At 45.2% G+C, this 18842-nt stretch overlaps 1 protein-coding gene across 4 annotated transcripts in view; it reads right to left on the reverse strand.

Annotated features, from left to right (window-relative positions):
- Nucleotides 1–18842, reverse strand: part of RNF130 (ring finger protein 130) — a 99734-nt gene that overhangs the window by 7443 nt on the left and 73449 nt on the right. For 2 of the 4 annotated variants that reach the window (XM_036014214.1, XM_028528794.2), the window contains one exon: nt 14032–14157. The exons of 1 other annotated variant lie outside the window; for it this stretch is intronic. In XM_036014214.1, coding sequence (XP_035870107.1) covers nt 14153–14157 — 5 coding nt within the window. In that variant the 3' untranslated portion in view covers nt 14032–14152. Of the gene's footprint in view, nt 1–14031; nt 14158–15333; nt 15473–18842 lie in introns of those variants that run through there. One more of the 4 variants, XM_036014212.1, reaches the window with a different exon arrangement.

Below are 18842 nucleotides of genomic sequence, written 5' to 3' on the forward strand. Positions count from 1 at the left end.
AAGTACTTGTAAACACACCAAGTCTCGCTGGCAGTGTGTACGCGGGACAGACTGCGGGCCTGGGGGTGGTTCAGGGTGGGGAGCCACACTTTTACCCTTATAGCCTCTGTACGATTTTGATTTTTTTTTTACCATGTACATATGTGATTCATTCATACAAATGATTTTAAATGATTTCAATGTACAAGAAGATGGGGAAATCTTAATATTTATATATGACCTTAATATTTGTATATAATTTCACAAGAACCCCACACGATGGACATGTTATTTCTGTTCCACAGAGGGTGTAGCTCGGGCTCGGGGGCGGGGAGGGGGAGTGAAAACTGGTGCTCAGAGCCACAGGGCAGAGGTGCAGTGCAGGTAAGTCTGCGCCCAGTGTCCACCCTCTCTCAGCAGTATGCTCTCAACACTGAAGCACCTTAACTTATCGTGGTGACCACACAGCAGAAAGCACTTAACAATGACTTAAACTCCCTAGTTGTGACACTAATGACTGACCGAGTTTCTTATGCTGCGTGAAAAATGGGGAAACTAGGTCTGGCTGGCGTAGCTCAGTGGATTGAGCTCGGGCTGCGAACCAGTGTTGCAGGTTCAATTCCCAGTCAGGGTACATGCCTGGGTTGCAGGCCATGATCCCCATCAACCGCACATTGATATTTCTCTCTCTCTTTCTCCCTCCCTTCCCTCCCTAAAAATAAATAAATCTTAAAAAAAAAAAAAGAAATGGGGAAACTAAAGGAGAAGAGGTCTGCCTTTTAAGATCAAAATTTAATTAAATTAAAAAACTTCCCAAGGACTTCACAAAGGTCCCCATAACAACTTTGATTTTAAAAAATACAAATATTGCTACTGTTTGTCATTCTGCTCAAGAAACTTAAAAACTACCACACGTGCAGACAGACAAGATTTCAGCGCTGAAGCCAAGGTTAGCAGAACCAATCAAACAGCTAATGGGGCTGGTGGATGGAGGAATTACTTTCACTACGGACACCTTCCTTGCATTCCTGTCATTCACCTGACCATGTCATCTACAAACCCGTGTTCTGTGTCTTCTCAAAGAAATTAGACAATGCTCAAGTCTTCTTATCCTAGGCAACGATTTCAACCTTTCTCATCCCATGGCACACATAAACTTCACTAAAACTCTGCAGCACACCAAAAAATATATTTTTTGACGATCTGACAAAAAAAACACAACAACACAGGTATAATTTTGACTCCTTCACACCGGACAGCTATTGTGTTGGCTGTTGTCATTTTTTTATTTGACAATCCAGGAGAAAAGAGGTCAGGGCCCCTGACTCAGTAGTCAGGTGTGGTGTGTCTTAAACATTTCTGCCGCGCACGGTTGCGAGTCACTGTCCCAGGGCATCAAGAATTCCCCTGGAATGAGGCTCCAGGGGTCCGCCCCACTCTCTGAATGAGAGCTTCTGGCTGCTGGCCTGTCCAGGGCCCCTTCCTCCGCCCGGTTTCTAATCCAACCGCAGCCGCAGTTCCAGATCAGGTGGGTATAGAATATCTGCTCCCACGCAAGAGCTCTGCCTTATTACATTGAGCCAAGGGATACATATATATCGATATATAGATATACATCCTGTGGCTCAATGGTGGCTGCACTGATTGAAAAGTGACACGTGAACAGAATTTTCACAAAAAGCTTTTCTCACATAAAACTGGAGGTGAGACAACCTTTCCAAGAGTCCTTTCAAAGGGTTGCATGAGTCCCCGTCTGGCCTGGGCAGCCCTGTGCCTCCACGAAGGCGGACAAGTGTGTGCTGGGCGACCACGGGACCGGGACCAAACAGCGCGCAGGAAGCAGTGGCAGCACTGCAGCAGGGCAGGGCCTTCTCAGTGCTGAGGGGTGCCAGGCCTGGGAAGGGCGTGCATACATCTTGCCTTTTGGGTCACCCGTCTTTCCATGCCAGGAAGGAAGAAACCACATCACTGGGCACCCACCCCCTGCGCAAACCGCATCGCCCTGTGTGGCTGCTACTGTTCCTTTTGTCCCACTGGCAAGACACTGAGGACTCCTGGTCCGGGCACCCATGTGCGTTTGGACGTGCAGAGCCCGCCAGCCTGCAGCCCCCGTGAATTTAGCTGCTGTGGAGGTGAAGTGCTCAGAGGAGCGATGGCAATTCAATTTGTTCCAGACTGACAACTGTCAGGGGGCAGGGGGTTGGGGATTGCCTGGAAAAGGTAAAGGGACTGAAACAAAACCTTGTACACACAGACAACAGCATGGTGATCACCAGAGGGGAAGGGGGGTTGGGGGAGGTGGGGGAGGGGACGGGATAAACAGTGATGGAAGGAGACTTGACTGGGGGTGGTGAGAGGATACCACAATATACAGATGATGTACCACAGAACCATACATTGGAAACCTGTATAATTCTTTTAGCCGATGTCATCCCCATCCGTTTAACAGAAAAAGGCTATGTGTTCTGCCCAGAGTGCGGGGTACTGGGCTTGCACAGGAATCTCCGCACCCTGCACCGCTGCTGCGCGTGCCCCAGCTGCTCGTGCATGCTGCCCACTGCAGAGGGTTCCAGAAGGTGCCCAGTTCAGGCCCATCACACTTCCCAGCCTTTCCACATGCATTCACACTCTCTCAACAACAAGCCCCCAGAGTGGGAGGGGGCAGGTGGGCAGGCAGCACCCATTTGAAGGGCGCCATGGCTCTGCCTGGCACACGTCAGCAGTGCTGCTTGCCGGGTGGTGTCCCGCAAGCACGTGACCCAGGCGCTGGCCCCGGCAGCCTGTGCACTTGTCCTTAGTGTTGCACGGTGACTTGAGGCGTGCTTCAAACCTGATTGGGACACTTTCTTTTTTGCCTTTATAATCTACCCCACATCCCTAGGATGTGACCCTGCTCTGACAATTTGTGAAGCAGGTGTCAAAGTGCAGTGCTAGAAATGCATTTTCACGGTTTGAAGAGAAAGCAGTCATTTATGCCTTTGGATGGCGAGCGGTTCTTCCCCACTCTGGTGCCGGGCTGCTCTTCCTGGGCGCAGGAGAAGGGGGTCTCTGGGCAGGAGCGGGGGCCCTGCGGCCCTGCCTGGAAAGCCTGGCCCGGGGCCAGAAAATCCTTCCCCATGCTCATCTAGATGGGACCAGTGGACATTTTCCTCCAAAAGAACTCGTAGAAAAGCCTGAAGAACACAGGAGTGCAGGAATGGTGTGACGTTTACACTTGCTAGATTTTGTCTCAGTTTCTTGAAGCCTCCACAGAGACTGGCTAGGCTGGTGCTGCCCACATAGTGACAAAGCAACACAGCCCCTGGCCTCTGCAGCCCTGGGCTCGCCTTCCCCTTTCCCACCGCCCCAGCCCCTGCTGTCTGCACCTGCTCTCTCATGGCTCCTTGGGGAGGGCAGAACATCTGCAACGAGACCCACAAACATCTTGCTCTGAGCTATCCTGGTGCCCAGCCAGGCCGGAGCTGAGGGCTTCCCGGAGGCCACCTTCCTTACGGGTTTTGAGGAGCTTCCTCCCGTCACTCACCCACTGTGCTTATCCAGTGTCTTGTCCCTGAGCTTGTCTGTTACGGGGGCTTCCAAGCTGCCACGCTCTCCACCAGTGCTCCTACCAGCTTTCCTTCATGACCCTATTCTTCCCATTCCAGGGGCCAGTCTGAGTCAGAGTCACTCCTTCCGAGCCTGCTAGGCCTCCCATGGTACCCACGGGAGCTCCACGCTCTGTGACAGAGCAGCGCCCCCAGCACCCCACTCCAGTCCTAACCCAAGACCCTCAGGCTGCCCAGCCTGCCCTCTCATCATGCCTTACACATGTGGGTCCCGTGGTCAGCACGCCGCACAGCCTATCCTGCCACCCATGGAACTTCCCTACATGGTGCACAGCCCGGGGCCCACCGCGGACACTTCCTAGCACTGCAGCTTTGGCAAGTTATCGTGTGTCCCTAAATCTGTGTCTTCATCTGTCAAGCGCGGCTAATAACAGGGCTGGTGCGAGGAGCAGATGAGCTGACATGCACAGAGCACTCAGGAGAGGGCCCGCCACACAGCAAGCACCATGTACCAGCTAGTGTTACTGTGGCTAGCATTACTGTGTCACTTTAGTGAAACCGTGTGTGTGTGTGTGTGTGTGTGTGTGCACGCGCAGAGGGAGAGGGCATGCCAGCTCAGCCCTCAAAGAGCCCCCTCTGTTCATTTTCCTGTCACACACACAAATATAAAACAAACACACAAACTGTGTGTGTGTGTGCAAAGCTCTGCCCTGACATTGTTCCCTCTGTTCACTTCCCTGATTTCTCTCTGAGACTCTGAAGTCTTATTTTTTTTAAAGATTTTATTTTTATTTTTAGAGAGAGGAGAAGGAAAAGAGAAAGAGTGGGAGAGAAACATCAAGGTGTGGTTGCCTCTCGTTTGCCCCCGCCCTGGGGACCTGACCTGCAACCCAGGCATGTGCCCTGACTGGGAATCGAACCAGTGACTTTTTTGGTTCAGATGGGCACTCAATCCACTGAGCCACACCAGTCAGGGTGTGAGACTCTGAATTCTTTAGGGTAACAACTGCGCACCATTTAGCAAAGGTTGGCTCTTGTCTCTGGGCTGGAGGGTCGCTGGTGGTTAGGGACACCAACCCTAGGCTACCTAGGTCTGCTTTCTGACTTTGCCACTAAATAGTCAGGACACTGACCAAGTGACTCGGGCAATTGGGCGAGAGAGCGCAGCTGCGTGCTCCCACCGAGATGCACCCACACGTGGAGCTCCCCTGCCTGGACAGAACGTGAACTAGCACAGTGCTGTGGTGCTTGCACACAGGGCTGCCCCACTGGAAGGAGTAGGGCAACTGATGTGCACACTCAGAGCAGCCTGCCCAGACCCAGCTCAGGAAATGGACAATTAAAGCAACAGGGCACAGCACATGCACACTGGGCAGCCCCACGGGGACTGGAAGAGCAAGGAAGCATGCACATACCAGGCTGCCCAGCCCGGAACCCACTCCTCTGGCCAGGCTACACACCAGGTGCCCACATGCACCTGCCCTGACTACCATTAGCCTACCAAAACCATCTGGCACACAGGCTACACAGAGACCACTTTTGCAAAATTGGGAGAGAGAGCTATTTCATCCAACACATAGGAACAAAGAAAGTCAAACAAAAACGGGAAGACAAGAATATTCCCTAAATCAAGACACACAAAAAAAACAGCTGGAGAAAAAAGCTAATGAAATAGGTAAGTAATTTGCTTGATAAAGAATTTAAAGAAACAGTCATAAGGATGCTCAATAAACTTGAAGAGTAGAATACAGGAACTCAGAGAGCACTTCAACAAAGAGGTAGAAAATATAATAAAGAGCCAATCAGAGGTGAAAAATACAATGGCTGAATTGAAAACTATGTTATTATTCCTAATACAGGAATTAGAAGAAAGGGGCAGCAAGTACGTTCGAAGAAATAATGACTGAAAACTTTTCTAACTTAGGGAAGCAAACAGATATCCAGGTCCAGGAAGCACAGAGAGTTCCAACAAGATGAACTCAAAAGGGACCCACACCAAGACATACTGTAATTAAAATGGCAAAAGTTAAAGATAAAAGAGCAATTTTGAAGGCTGCAAGAAGGAAACAAGTCACATACAGAGAAACTCTCATAAGGCCGTCAGCTGACTTCTCAGCAGCAGCTTTACAGGACAGAAGGGAGTGACAGGAGATATTTCAAGTGCTGAAAGAAGGGAACCTACGCCCTGGAATATGCCACCTGGCAAGGTTATTACTCAGAACTGAAGGTGAGACAGAGTTTCCCAGATAAGAAAAAACTAAAGGACTCCATCACCATGAAACCAGTTTTACAAGAAATGTTAAAGGGTTTTCTTTACGAAGAAGAGAAGAGGCCATAATGAGAAATAAGGACATATAGGAAAGAAAAGAGTCTCTCTGTTAAAGACAGATATATACAACAAACACAATAGATCCACCACTTAAAAAACTAATAGGAAGGTTAAAAGACAAACGTTGTAAAACTAACTATAATAGCCAGGGGATCTACAAAACAAAAAGATATTGAACATGTATCAGCTTAAAATAGATTGCTATATATATATCTACATATATATATATATATATATATATATAAATTATATATAGAGATGGATATATATGAACCTCATGGTAACCACAAACCAAAAACCTACAAAAATACACAAAAAGAGAGGAACCTAAACAAAACACTAAGGAAAATCTGCAGATCAAAAGGAAAGGAATAAAAAAAAGGAACAGAGTACAACAAAAACAGCCAAAAACATTGAACAAAATGGCAATAAGCACATATCTGTCCATTATTACTTTATTTTTGTTGTTGTTTTCTTTCTTTTTTTTAAATCCTCACCCGAGAACATGCTTATTGATTTTAGAGACAGGGAAAAGTGGGAGAGAGAGAGAGAGAGAGAGAGAGGGAGAGAGAGAGAGAGGGAGAAACACTGATTGGTTGCCTTTTGTACACGCTCCAACCAGAGACCAAATCAACAACCGAGGTGTGTGCCCTGACCAGGGAATTGAACCCACAACCCTTTAGTTCATGGGATGATGCTCCAACCACTGAGCCACACTGGCCAGGGCTCAATTATTACTTTAAATATAAATGGACTAAATACTGCAGTGAAGAGAGGGTGGCAGAATGGACAAAAAATAAGACCCCTCTATATGCTGCTTCCGAGAGACTCACTTTCATGGGTGTCCAACCTTTGCCCTGAGGGCTGCACACATCCCAGGATGGCTATGAATGTGGTCCAATACAAAACTGTAAATCTACTGAGAACCTTTTTTTGCTCATCAGTTTTCGTTAGTGTTTGTGTATTTAATGTGTGGCCCAAGACAACTCTTCTACAGTGTGGCCCAGAGATGCCAAAGGATTGGGCACCTCTGCAAGATTCACAGACTGAAAGTGAAGGGATGGAGAAAGAAATTCCATGTAAATAGAAATAAAAAGAAAGCTGGGGTAGCAATATGCCCATCAGGGAAGAAAGACTTCAAATTAAACACCATAAATAGAGACAAAAAGGACATTACATAATGATAAAGCAGTTAATCCATGTAGGGAACACATCAGCAACAAATATAAATATCTACACCCCTAGCATAGGTGCCAGTATTAATGGACATAAAGGCAGAAGTTAGCAATTTAATGATAGCCAGACACTTTAATACTCCTGTTACCTCAGTGGATAGATCATTCACACACAAAAATTAATAAGGAAAAATGGCTTTAATATGTCACATTTGACCAGACTGACTTAATAGACATTCATGTAACATTTCATCCCAAAACTGCAGATTACATGTTTTCCTAAAATGTACATAGAAGATTTTTTGGAGAGATCACATATTAGGTCACTAAACAAGCCTCAAATTTAATAAGAATAAAATTATATCAAGAATATTTTCTGACCACAATGGCACAAAACTGGAAACCAGGAGGAAAACTGGAAAAAACACAATTATGTGAAGATTAAAAAATATGCTACTAAACAACCAATGGATCAAAAAGGAAATTAAACAGGAAACCAAAAACCTCCTTGAGACAACACACACACACACACACACACAACTTTCCAAAATGTATGGGATGCAGCAAAAGCAGTTGTAAGAAAGACGTCTATAGCTATACAGGCCTGCTCTAGAAACAGGAAAAATCCCAAATAAACCACACCACCCAACTCCACATCTAAAGGAACCAGAAAAAAAACAAAACCCAAAGTAAGTACAAGGAAGAAAATAATAAAGATCAGAAACTACAAAATAGAGACCAAAAAAACCAATAGAACAGATCAATAAAGAGTTGGTTCTTTGAAAAAATAAATAAAATTGACAAACTTCTAGCAAGATTCTTCAAGGAGAGCTCAAATAAATAAAATTAGAAATGAAAGAGGAGAGATTACAATCAACACCACAGAAATACAAAGGATCATTAAAGAATACTATGAACAACAAATTGGACAAGTGAAATAGATAAATTTCTAATAACACACATTTCAAGTCTAAATCAGGAACAAACAAAACCTGAACAGACCAATAACTTGCTATGAAATTGAAGCAATAAAAAGAAAAATCTCCCCAAAACAAAAGGCCAGGACCAGTCAGCTTCACAGGTGAGTTCCACCAAACTTTTAAAAAAGAATTAGAACCTATCTTTCTCAAACTATTCCAGAAAATTGAAGAGGAAGGAAGCCTTCTATACTCATTCTACAAGAACAGCATTAACCTGATACCAAAATCAGGTCTAAAAAAGAGAATTACAGGCCAGTATCTCTAATGAACAAAGATGCAAAAATTCGCAACAAAATACCAGCAAACCCAATTCAATAATACATTTAAAAGACTATATACCATGAACAAGTGGGATTTATACCAGGGATGCAGTGACAGTTCAGTTCTTCAAAACCATGAATGTGATATATCACGTCAACAAAAATCAAAGATAAAAACCACACAATCATCTCAATAGATGCAGAAAAAGCATCTGACAAAACTCAACATTCACCTATGTTAAAAATTCTCAAAAATGTGGGTATAGAAGAAACTTACCTAAAGTGATAAAGGCCATACATGACAATCCCACAACTAATATCACACTCCATGGTGAAAACTAAAAACTTTTCCTCTAAGATTAGGAACAATACAAGGATGCTATTTCTCAACATTCTGGAAGTCCTAGCCAAAGCAATCAGACAAGAAAAGAAAATAAAGGCATCTAAGTTGGAAAGGAAGAAGTAAAACTGTCACTATTTGCAGATGACATGATACCATATATAGAAAACCCTAAGAAATCCACTGAAAAATTAACAGAATTAATAAATGATTTCAGTAAAGTAACAGAATACAAAATTAATATATAGAAATCTGTCACACCTTTATACACTAATAATGAATGGATGAGAAGGAGAAATTACAAAAACAATTTCATTTATAATTGCATCTAAAATAACAACATACCAGGCATAAACTTGATTAAGGAGGTGAAAGACCTGTGTTCTGAAAACTTAAGATACTGAAGAAAGAAAATGAAGAGAACACAAATAAATGGAAGGATATACTGTGTTCACGGACTGGGAGGATTAATGTTAAAATGACCATACTACCCAAAGCAATCTACAGATTAAATGTAATCCCTATCAAAACAACAATGGCATTTTTCACAGAAGTATATCAAATAATGCTAAAATTTGTATGAAATCACAGAAGACCACAAATAGTTTATACAATCTTGAGAAAGAAGAACAAAGTTGGAGATATCAGGCCACCTGATGTTAAACTACTAAAAGCTGTAATAATCAAAACAGTACAGTAGTTGCACAAAAACAGACAGACAGATCAATGGAACAGAAGAGAGAGCCCAGAAATAAACCCTTGCTTATAAGGTCAATTAATCAAAGACAAGGGAGGCAAGAATACACAGTAGAGAAACAATAGTCTCTTCAACAAGTGGTGCTGGGAAAACTAGATAGCCATATACAAAAAATACAAATAAAACTGGACCACTCTAACACCATATACAAAAATAAACTCTAAATGAATTAAAGATTTAAATGTAAGACCTGAAACCACAAAACTCCTAGAAGAAAACATAGGTAGTAAACTATTTGACATCAATATAGCTTTATGGATATGTCCCCTTGAGCAAGAGAAATGACAGCAAAAATAAATAAATGGGATGTTATCAAGCTACAAAGCTTCTGCACAGTGAAGGACACCATCAACAAAGCAAAAAGACAACCAACTGAATGGAAATATATTAGCCAATAATATATCTGATAAGGGATCAATATCCAAAGTATATAAGGAACTCATACAATTTAACACACACACAAAAACAAACAACTTAGATTAAAAAAAGGGCAGAGTACCTGAATAGACATTTCTGTGAAGAGGACATACAGATGACCAACAGACATATGAAAAAATGCCCAAAGTCACCAATCATCAGAGAAACACAAATCAAAAGCAAAATGAGACACCACCTCATACCTGTCAGAATGGCCATCATCAATAAATCAACAAACAATTGTTGGTAAGGATGTGGAGAAATTGGAACTCTTGTACTTTGCTGGTGGGAATGTGTAATTGTACACTGCTTTGGAGAATAGTTTATCAATTTTCAACAATTTAAACTTAGAGTTACCCTATGACGCAATGATTCCACTCCTAGAAATGTACCAAGAAAACTGAAAAGATATGTTCACAATGTTTATACTAGCATTATTTGTGATAGTCAAAAGGTGGAAACAACCAACATCAGTCCCTGACTGACTGGATTAACAAAATATGGTACAAGACTTCCAGTCAAGATGGTGGCATAGGTAAACATGGCTTGCCTCCTTGAACAACCACATCAAAATTACAACTAAATTATAGAACAACCATCATTCAGAACCATCAGAAATCAAGCTGAATGGAAGTATTACAAGTACGAAGTTAAAGATATCACATCTATCCAGACTGGTAGTGGGGGCAGAGACGTGGAATGGTCTGGTCCCACACCCACGTGTGGTGGATAAAAATTCAGGAGGGGTATCTCGGGAGCAAGGAGACCTGGCCCCACATCAGGGTCCCCAGCCCAGGGTTCCAGTGCCAGGAGGATAAATCCCCATAACTTCTGGCTGCAAAAGCCAGCAGGGATTGAGTTGGTGGAAGAAGCTTCTGGAGTCTCAAGCAGTTCCTCTTAAAGAACCCGCACATGGACTTAATCACACTCATTCCCTCTAACATCCAGGGTAATAGCTTAAAAGGCACCAGTGGCATCCAGGGAGGAAATGAAGTGTCTGGCATAAAGATGGGAGCTAGGGGACAGCTTTCTCCCAGAGAGAAAGGTAGGCAGAAGCCATTGTCCCTTTTCTGAACCCTCCCCATACAGAGCTATGGGGCCTGCAGGTGAGTGCCATATCTGAGACTCCATTAACCTGGCTAACACTGTTTGCCCTGCCCTGGAGATTCCCTGTGGCTCCATCCCACTCAACTTACAGCTCTTAACAGTGGCTTTTTCATATGAATGGCTGCTCCTGGCTCATGCTTCACAACTTCCTAAATTCCTTCAAACAAGCAATAGCCGGCCTCAGTGAACCCCTGGGACCTGTACCTCTTGCTAAGTGGTCCCAGACATGGCACTGGCAGCAGCCAGCCTAGGTTCACAGCATGGCTTCACCTGGGAATCTCCAAGCCCAGCACAAGTAGCAGCCATCTACGAACTGCTTTATAGCTCATGCAGGGTGGCCCTGGGCAAAATGCAGGTGGGGGCTGACCTTGGCCTGCAGTACTCAAGAAACCCCAAGGCTAGTGCACCCAGTGGACAGCTACAGACCACATCGGAGCACCACCACCCTGCTCCTGCACAGCTGATCTTCCAGGGAGTGCAGAGATTGGTGGTCAGCAGTCACAGCCAATCCTTACTGCTGACTGGCCCAAGTAAATCCTTCCCATTGACCTGCCAATGGCAACCAAGGCTCAACCTCAAAAGGAGGGTGTACTCAGCCCATACAAAGGGCACACCCTGAGTACCCAGCTTGGGTGATAGAGGAGACTGTGCCACTGGACCCTACGGGTCACCTACTATAATAGACCACACTACCAAGGCAGGGAGTCACAGCAGCTCTACTTTATACATAGAAACAAACACAGGGAGGCTGCCAAAATGAGGGGACAAAGAAACACGGGCCAAATGAAAAAACAGATCAAAACTGCAGAAAAAGAGCTAAATGGAATAGAGATAAGCAATCTGCCAGATGTGGAGTTTAAAACACTAGTTATAAGGATGCTCAAGGAACTTAGTGGGGACCTCAGCAGCATAAAAAAGATCCAGTCAGAAATGAAGGATACACTAATTGAAATAAAGAACAATTTACAGGGAAATAACAGTAGACTGGATGAAGCCAAGAATCAAATCAATGATTTGGAATATAACGAAGCTAAAAACAACCAATCACAACAACCAGAAGAAAAAAGAATCTAAAAAAACCAGGATAGTGTAAGGAGCCTGTGGGACAAGTTCAAGGGGTCCAACATTTGCTTCATAGGTGTGCCCGAAGAAGAGAAAGAGCAAAAAAATGGAACTCTATTTGAAAAAATAATGAAAGAAAACTTCCTTAATTTGGTGAAGGAAATAGACATGCAAGTCCAGGAAGCACAGAGTCCCAAACAAGATGGATGCAAAGAGGCCCACCCAAGACACAACATAATTAAAATACTAAAGATTAAAGATAAAGGAAGACTCTTAAAAGCAGCAACAGAAAACCAGATAGTTACCTACTGGGGAGTTCCCAGAAGACTGTCAGCTGATTTCTCAAAAGCAACTTTGCAGGTTAGATGGGATTAGCAAGAAATATTCACAGTCATGAAAAGCACGGAACTAGAGACAAGATTGATTTACCCAGCAAAGCTATCATTTAGAATGGAAGGGCAGATAAAGAGCTGCCCAGACAAGAAAAAACTAAAGGAGTTTGTCATCACCAAGCCATTACTATATGAAATGTTAAAGGGACTTATTTAAGAAAAAGATTAAAAACTATGAACATTAAAATGGCAATAAATTCCCAACTATCAACAATTGAATCTGAAAAACAAACTGAGCAAACACGGACAGGATCATGGATATAGAGCGCATTTTGATGGTTGCCGCATGGGAGGGGTGTCGGGGGAATGGGTGAAGAGGTGAAGGGATTAAGAAGCACAAATAGGCAGTTACAGAATAGCCATGGGGATGTAAAGTACATTACAGGAAATGCAGTAGCCAAAGAACTTACAGGCATGACCCACGGACATGAACAATGGTGGGGGGAATGCCTGAGGCAGCGGGGAGTACTGGGTGCAGGGGGAAAAAAGGGGAATTTGAGACAACTGTAATAGCATAAATGATAAAATATAATAGAAAAAAAACTAAAACCAAAATGTGGTACATCTGTATAGTACAATACGATGTGGCCACAAAAAAGAATGAAGTACAACACATGTTACAACGTGGATGATTCTGGAAAACATTAGCTGCCACAAAAGGCCACGCACTGTATGATTCAATTCAGATAAAATCCACAGGGACAGAGGGTACGTGAGCGGCCTCGGGCAACGGGTGGATGGGAGCAGGGGGTGCTGTTAATGGGGGCGGGCTTCATTCTGGGCGGTGAAAATGCTCTGGGGTTGGTTGCACAACCTTGTGAATATACTAACCCCCCCTGAAATGGCTTTTCCTTCAAATTGGTGAATTTTATGGCATTTGAATAAAATACAAAGGAAAAAAACCCTACTCCTCCCACCGAGGCGGGTGTGACTGCTAAAGGAACCCATGACCAGCAGGCTGTCCCCATCCTCAGGGAGGCTGAGAATCTACCACTCAAAAATGTTATGCATACTGATGGTCCTTTGAGCACAGGATTCACTGTAACAAAGTATCTCAACATTTTCCTCATCAATAAAGCAAACATTTCCTTTACACCTGTAAAATGTCTTTCATCCAACTTTTTAGAATTTGTTGTTTTTAAAAGAATGCTGTACAAACTACGTTTAAAAAAATCAGACAGATAGTTTCTTACTAATTGCTGTGTATTTTGAAAAATTTTTTTTATGCTCAACCCTTCATCCCACAAATATTTATTGAGCACGTACTATGTACAAAGCACTCTGCTAGGTACAGGGCAGAGTGGTACGCAACACATGTCCTGTCACTGCTACTGCTGCAGAGCTGGTGTTCTGGCTGCAGAACATCTGTCAACCACAGAGGGACAAGATACCATCAGAGAGTGAGCAGTGACCTTGAGCCCAAGGGGCACTACCACACAGGACGAGCCCAGGGGTAGGTCCTATTTGGGACGGTAGGAGCCAACTGCGAGGATGCCAGCAGAGAGAGCGGCACTGCCCCCCACCCTGGGGGTCATGAGCACGCTATCTCTGTGGCAGAAGTCTGGGCACGAGATCCCCCGACTGGCCTCCAACCCAAGGGGGTGAATAACACTCAACGGCATAGCCTTTTCATTTCATTATTTATTTATTTTAATACAAAGCTTTGGCATTAGCAATTTTATGAAAAAATAAAATGTACTAAAAATAAATGCTTGTGTGGCATGATTGGTAAATGCTGCACAAAAATAGGTTCTTTTTTCCTTCGAGGCAACCAGTCAGAAAGCAGTCTGTGTCTTCTTTAAAACCATTCTACCCTATGGGATAAAAGGAAAGAGACAGGTCAAGACTTAAAGGGCAGTTGTCTGTGTTTAGAACAGCAGAGACAGTGGGCCTGACTGAAGGGGAGTCCCACTGTGCTGTCCCCAGCTGCTTCCCAAACCCCCGGGAACAGCCAGAAAGGCGTCAGGCTTCCCTGAACTCAGCAGCTTCTGGTCTGCAGTTGAGGGGCAAGGTGACCCCAGAAAGGCGCTGGAATTCCCCTCGAACAGCTTTGTGATTAAAAACGCAGGAGAATCGCACGATTGAACACGCGCTCTGAGTGTGGACTGTCCTGAGACCTGTAGCAGTTGTCCTTGAACATGCTCCCCCTTCTCAGACAAAAACAGCTCTTTTATTTTGAAATAAGATTTGAAGAGTGCAGCCTCCCACGGATGTCTGGCTTTCTCATGGGGCCCCTGATCGTGTGTGTGCACCCCCAAATCAGGTGTCTGAAGGCACCCCAAGTCCTTTGCCAGTTCAATCTGGCGTGGCCCTCGGGTGAATGCGGCCCCGCCGCCTGCCCTCTGTGCAGCCAGCTGCAGCTCCTGCAGCTCCCGGGCGCCCAGTGCCACCTCCAGCCCCTCTCTCTGCTCTGCACTGAGTTCCGAATCTGTGTCTTGAACCTGTGCTGTTGCCCGGGCACACAGTTCTCCAGCGTTCCTTGATTAAATGTCCTTCCTTGTCACCCTGGCTCCTCCCCCTCTGCATTTTCTCTACTCTAGTCTTCCCGCCTCCAGTCCAACAGCCTAGGCAGCTGCTCAGCCTCAGGAAGAGCCTTCTGCTGAGAGCCTTCTGCGCTACTCACCGTTTAACAGAATAAAGTCTAAATTCTCGAGCCTGCCCATCACCGCCACTGCCACCTGAGGTGTTCACACCACCCCAACAGCTCCCTCAACCTGCTTGGCTTCTTCCTCACTCTGTGTCCTCTCTAGGCCTGTCCCAGTTCTCAGTCACTCCCTCCAGGAAGCCTTTTTTCCGGAAGAAGCAGCCAGTGACCGGTTTAGGTGGCACTGAGCGACTGTCTCCTCTCCTACAGGCAGCTCCCACTCTGCCAGGATGCCACCAGCTGGGGCGCACCGGGGTCTGATGACAGAGAGGCCCGTTCCCAGCCACTCCCTGCCGGAGCTCTGGGCTTCATTATGTTCTCTAGTTCCGTGTAGGGTGCTGCACTGTTTTGACAGTATTCCTCACAAACGCCAGATATGAGATATAAAGACTTTTAATGAGTAACTAAAAAATCTTAAATGTACTTTATTTTGCTGTCTTTCTAAGGAATTATAAACTAATGTGGCCACAATGTTAAAGGTACTTCTGAAAAGTAAAAAATGACCACTGCCTTTAATCCTCCCTATCATCATGTTTTTAGAAAATCAAATCACATTGCTTGGAGCCCGTACACAGCTCCCTGGAGAAGTGAAGGCCCAGCCATGCCATGCTCTGCTACCCAGAGCATTTCTCGGGGTCACTTGGCCTGTCTGGGCCTCAGGTTACTCCCCTCTATATATCCCAGGCTCAGGGTGGCTAAAAGGAGAAGTAAATACTCAGAGAAAGAAGAGGGTTTATTAAGAGATAGAAGCAAGTCCAAATCTTTGCTGGCACTGCTACCAGAAAGGCTGTCTCAGAAAAATAAAGACAGGTGCTAGTGTGAGCAAACAGTAATAAGCTGAGAAGTAAAAAGTCAAAGTTCTTGCCCGGGCTGGTGTGGCTCAGGGGACTGAGTGCCGGCCTGTGAACCAAAGGGTCGTCCATTAGATTCCCAGTCAGGGCACATGCCTGGGTTGTGGGCCAGGTCCCCAGCAGGGGGTGTGCCAGAGGCAACCACACACTGATGTTTCTCTCCCTTTCTTTCTCTTCCCTTTCCATTTGTCTAAAAATAAATAAATAAAATCTTTACAAAAACAGTGTTTTTTACACTTCAAGTTCTAAAAAAGGCAGCAGAGAACCTAGCCCCTCTCCTCTGACTCTGATCACTACCAGGGAGGGGCCATTCAGGAGGGACTCTCAGGACTGGAAGGAACCTGTGAGACTTCCACTTGACGCAGGAGCTGTTTCTGAGCAGCTTCTGCCTGAATAGCGGGTCCTGGCAAACTCACGAGCTTTCCAAACATCCCAAGCCAGGTTGGGAGCATTAAGGGGGTAGTGTGGAGCGTGATGTGGCCCAAGACAGGAGGATGCTCTTGGTAGGAGCTGTTCTGTCTTTGGGAGTCCTTCCAACACCTGGAGACACCTCTCACCTCACCCAGGTTCCTGTTTTTCTAGGCTAAGCATCCCCAAGACACTGAATGATTAATTTTCAGATCCTCTTATGTTGAGATGTGTTGGTGCTCCTCTTAAAGCGTGTGAACAGAACAATTCAGAAATACTGAGTGGAGAGGAAAACAGAGCCAGGGCTCTGGGTCTGGGTGATGCTACAGGATCCACCACCTGCCCATTCGTTTCCTCCTGCCCAGGCTGTTTCAATCTTGGATGTTCAAGCTACAGTCCTCTGCACACTTTAGGGTGTAACATCCAAATCTAGGAACGGAAGTGGGCTGTAGGGGCACCGAGCTGACCTTCCTGCTCCTCAAAATCTCCCGCAGCACCACAGCTTGTTCCTCAGATAAAAAACAATGACGATATTCACTTTCCTTGCACTGAGAGAAAATCAGCTTGATACAAATGTAAGTCTTTAAATGCTAGGTTTAACAAGGTCTATTTGAATAATGAATAGAAGAGAAAACCTCCTTTGGAAACTGAACTTCAATAACCTTGCTTACTTAGGTACTAAGAGACAGAGGCATGAATAGCAAATATATAAAAATGTTTATTTGCTCGGCTACTGTCCTGTTTATATTGCAAAGTCTCAAAACTCACTAGGTCTGCAGTGTTAAAAAATTAAAAGCACAGTTAGTCCTGGTTGAGCACTTAAACTGAATTTCGTCATAGTAGAAAGGGGAGTGGCCTCAGGTACGTGGACTTTTGATTGACTTCTGATTAAGCCAATAGCATCAGGCCCCAAGGAGCCCTGCAGGGCCTGGTGAGGGGGTGGCAGCGCTTTCCCCGCTAGTGCGGTGGCAGCAGCTGCCTGCTGGTGCCCTGTACCCGCCCTGATGTCGCACCAGTAATGCTTCATCTTGCTCACAAGTGACTAGACTTGGGTCAAGGTCTTGCTGAAATCACATACAAGTTCACTGCAATACTGTCAGAAAAGTAAACTGTAATAGAAAACTCTCTTACAAATGAAATGAGGTTCCCTAGAAAATTAAAAGAGGGCTATTAAGCTGAAAAGGCAATCTCATTTTAGTAAAGGCAAAAACAGAACTAAAATGGATTTAAAAAAATTCATTAATGAGAATACTTATAAATTTATTTGCTGAAATAAACTTTTCTCTACAATTAAAACTTTTCATAACATTTCAGGGAGACATTGAGTGACTATTATCTCCTATAATTAAAAATGGCTTTTAAAAAATTAATTCATGCTATTATAAAATCAACACATAAAAGCACAATAAAAGAGAAGAACCCCGTAGGCCTACTGAATTAAGATAATCCCCACTAACTCCTGGTGAGCGTCTCTCAAGCATGCGCAGGCGCACACTCACTCTCTCGCACATTCTCTCGTTAAGTGGGGGCATGAACATCGTCTTCCACGGGGGCTCCCACTGAGGGCACACGAGCAGGATGCAGATGTGTGACGGCAGCCCCGAGGCCGACGGGAGATGGGCTGGACTAAGGCCCGGATCGATGACTCAGTCTCCGCGTCAGGCAGGCTCCTACGCACGGAGCCAGGACGGCGTGTCCCGGGCACTCGGACTTCGGATGGTGGCAGGCCCGTAAGCGCTCTCTGAAACAGCTGATGTGGGAACTGAGCATGTGCAGATACCGAGTGGCAGCAAGGGGACTACTACATGACTTAAAAATTCTCTGCAAGTGACCCCACTGATGCTGTGAGTGGTTTTCAGGCACTTGTGAAGCCACCTAGCCTGATGGTTGGATGGGAGCAAGCAAAAGCCGTGGCTGCAGGTGGACTAAGTATTTCCCTCCAAACTGTGGTTCAAGCCGCAGCCACCCACGGAGCCCCTCTGACCTGGATCCTGTTTCATGAGGGAAAGTGAGTTCATGTGCCAGATGAGAAAGGCCGATGGCTAGCGCACTCACGGAACTTAAAACATCGCGGCAGAGCTGACTGGCTGACATTTATTGAGCACTTGTTATGTACTGGGCACTGTACCAGGCACTTCACATGCTAATTCCCTCCACCCTGTGATGGACTCCCACAATTGTCCCTACTTTGTGGGTGACTAAAAGGAGCTTCTGATAAATGGAGAAGCAGGGAGTCTCATCCAGGTACGCCTGCCTCCAGAATCGAGCAGGTGACCCTGTGCTAGGTTGGAGTAAAACTGCACCAGGTGTGTCCAACAGACGCAGCCAGCTGGCGACCTGCTGGATGAGGCCGAGATGACTCACCCGAAGGCTGCAGACTGCCACCTGACCGTGACACCCTCCTGACATGTCACTGGTCCCAAATTCCCAGGGGACTTCCCATAAGTATCTAGTTAACAGATGGGGTGAGAGGTGATAAAATCACGTCCCTGAAGTGGAAGCTACTTGCCCATAGTTTCTACGGCTGAACAAGGAACACTGAATTAAATCAATGACATGAGCTTGGCTGATCAGCATTAATTGACTAAAACAGCAG

Source organism: Phyllostomus discolor, chromosome 13, assembly GCF_004126475.2.
Source record: "Phyllostomus discolor isolate MPI-MPIP mPhyDis1 chromosome 13, mPhyDis1.pri.v3, whole genome shotgun sequence".
NCBI classification, from domain to species: domain Eukaryota; kingdom Metazoa; phylum Chordata; class Mammalia; order Chiroptera; family Phyllostomidae; genus Phyllostomus; species Phyllostomus discolor.